The sequence below is a fragment of the Eucyclogobius newberryi genome, unplaced genomic scaffold (assembly GCF_026437365.1).
Source record: "Eucyclogobius newberryi isolate DKJ021-1_F unplaced genomic scaffold, fEucNew1.0.hap1 SCAF_20, whole genome shotgun sequence".
Taxonomy (NCBI): Eukaryota; Metazoa; Chordata; class Actinopteri; order Gobiiformes; family Gobiidae; genus Eucyclogobius; species Eucyclogobius newberryi.
The window spans coordinates 18,640,994-18,643,493 of NW_027315835.1; the positions used below are offsets into that span (position 1 = coordinate 18,640,994).

The following is a 2,500-nucleotide window of genomic DNA, read 5'->3' on the forward strand; positions in this document are numbered from 1 at the left end:
AAAAAAAACTATACATTTAGCTGACACTGTCTAAACATCCAGTTGATCCTCTAATTAAATTTCAATTTTTTTTCCAGAAAGATCAATTTGATACATGAAGGACAGACTGGGAAAGACACATGGGAAAGACACATGGGAAAGACATACGGGCACACTGAGACTGGGACAGCTTAGAGAAAGTATCTGGGTCAAATATCAACTTAATTTTCAATATGGATACCTGGGAAAACCCTGATATTGGAATCAATATATCGCTCATCTCTATACCCCCGACACTGTAAATATTTAACAATTCTAATTTTCATATTAACACCTTCTTTGTATTCTGTGCTCAGCTGTATGATTTTGTGTCTGAGGACTGCCCCTGCTCGGTGGCCTTTCATCCTCGTGAGCAAGTTTTCTCATGTGGCTTCAGCTCTGGCATCATCAGAGTCTTTGACATTTCCAATGCAAAGCTACTGGTGGAACATAAGTACAGCATTTAATGGATCCATTTACCAGCAAGTAATCATCCTAGAATAACTGGAGTGATATATTTTTTCTATTGAAGGCATTATAAAGGTGAAGTGGTTGGTCTGGTTTTCTCCCCTAATGGCGAGTTCATGTACAGTGCGAGTTCGGAGGGCTCTCTGGCACAGTACGATGCCAGTGATGAAGACCATTCAGCACGTAAAGTCATTTGTAAGTATACACAGCATAGGATTTATTAGTACAGTGCTTTTGAAATGTTCCCTTGTGCATCCCCCTTGAGTGATGAATATTTTTTTCCCCCACCACCACATAATAAATTGGAAATAAAATTTATTCGAGGTCTATAAATGACAAGCATTGCTTTGTGGAGTTTACGTGATCCCTTGTGTTTGGGTGGGGTTTCTCTGAATACCCCAGTTTCCCCAACCAACTTAAAAACATGCACAATTGTTGGCCAAACCTCCAGGTAAGTACTTCTGAATGTAAATGTAACATGGTTCTAAATCTGGTAGAGTTCCCCCACTGCTCTGTGGTCGCCCATTGCTCCTGACAAATTAAAATAAAAGAAATCCCTACAATAATACAAAGGAAATGATTGTTAAAATTACTTTTTTGATTCCACACTAGGTAACATGGTCGCTAATGGCACAGAGCGTTCTCCAGATGCTTTGACGGTGAGCCATGACAGCTGCTCTCTGGCTTTTGTTGGACCTTCAGACTACATTGTGACTATTGCTGATGCAAGGACATTAGATAAGGTAATTTGCACTGATTTGGGTTTCTTTTCACACATGCCTTTCTTTTTACAAGAACACCCTTTCAAGTCTTTAATACTTTGCAGTTGCTCCATATAGATGTAAGTGTTGTGGACGTGGAGAGTACTTTGGTTTCTGCACTGAAGGTCTGCTTTGCGTCAGCCTCTACACAACATTTGCTGGTCTCCACTTCTGCTAACAAGGTCCTCTGGATAAGCACTAAAACAGGCCGTGTGCTTCGAGAGGTATTTATTTCAGTCTTTGTTTTAGAAGTAGAGGTTGTAACAGTATATGACATACTGTTCACTAGAAATAAAGGGAAACACTACTCGGATGCAGCCTGCACCAAACCAATTACTCTTCTGTTCTGGAACATAGATCTTGTTATTTCTGTATAAAATAGATAATAGAAATGCTGAATATTTAGGGAGTACCACTGACCCACACTCCTGTTGTATTGGCATTTTCATCTAAACAAGAATTATTTCAGTGGTGATGTGGAGAAAAGGATATGAGACAAAATATTATATAAAGTTGGTTGATTTTTGCAAAACGGTAAATGTTCATGTGCACCAAGAAGTCAAGAAATGTGTGTGTGAGCTCTATAGTTAAATTAGATAAAGGAAGAATGAAATTACCACTAACAAAAAGTAAGTCTCATAATGGAGGTCTTTTTTCTAGTCCTGCTGTAATCGCCTGTACATTTCTGCCTGGTAATAGGTGTCAAAGGTGGACAAGCAGCGTTGTTCGTCTCTGGCTGTCAGTGAGGACAGCCGGTTCCTCCTGACGGCAGGACATAACGCTGTCAAAATGTGGGATTATGATGCGCAGCGGAAATCACAGGTTAGTGACACAAAATGTATATATTTTATTTAATTTTTCCTTTATTTTACTAGACAAAACATTAAGAACAAAATCATATTCACAATGTTGGCCTGGGTGTGCCAGAGATTGTTGAAAGGGCGGGAGTTTGTTCGCTCTTTACATATGTATAGTGTTGTTGGAAATATATTACTGTTTATATTTTTCAAAGACTGCTCACTAAAATGTGTTGTAGATGTTCATTGGCCACAGTCAGCCCATCTGCCAGGTGGGCTTCACTCCTGACCAGCAAAGTGTCATATCAGTTGGAGATGCCATATTCATTTGGGACTTCCTAGCTGGGTCCATGAACTCTTCAACTGCTGATGGGTACAACTTACCTTTGCATGCTTTTATTTCACAGAAACAGTTTAGTTTTAGTGCAAAAGTCATTGAATGCTCTATTTAATACA

General features: G+C 39.3%; 1 protein-coding gene across 1 annotated transcript in view; it reads left to right on the plus strand.

The window, feature by feature from the left end:
* The window catches only part of wdr90 (WD repeat domain 90), a 23,413-nt gene that overhangs the window by 11,541 nt on the left and 9,372 nt on the right, over positions 1–2,500 (plus strand). The window contains exons 20-25 of the mRNA XM_072456086.1: positions 336–472; positions 551–681; positions 1,099–1,229; positions 1,313–1,471; positions 1,947–2,069; positions 2,284–2,417. Of these exons, the coding sequence (XP_072312187.1) occupies positions 336–472; positions 551–681; positions 1,099–1,229; positions 1,313–1,471; positions 1,947–2,069; positions 2,284–2,417 (815 nt within the window). The remainder of the gene's footprint in view (positions 1–335; positions 473–550; positions 682–1,098; positions 1,230–1,312; positions 1,472–1,946; positions 2,070–2,283; positions 2,418–2,500) is intronic.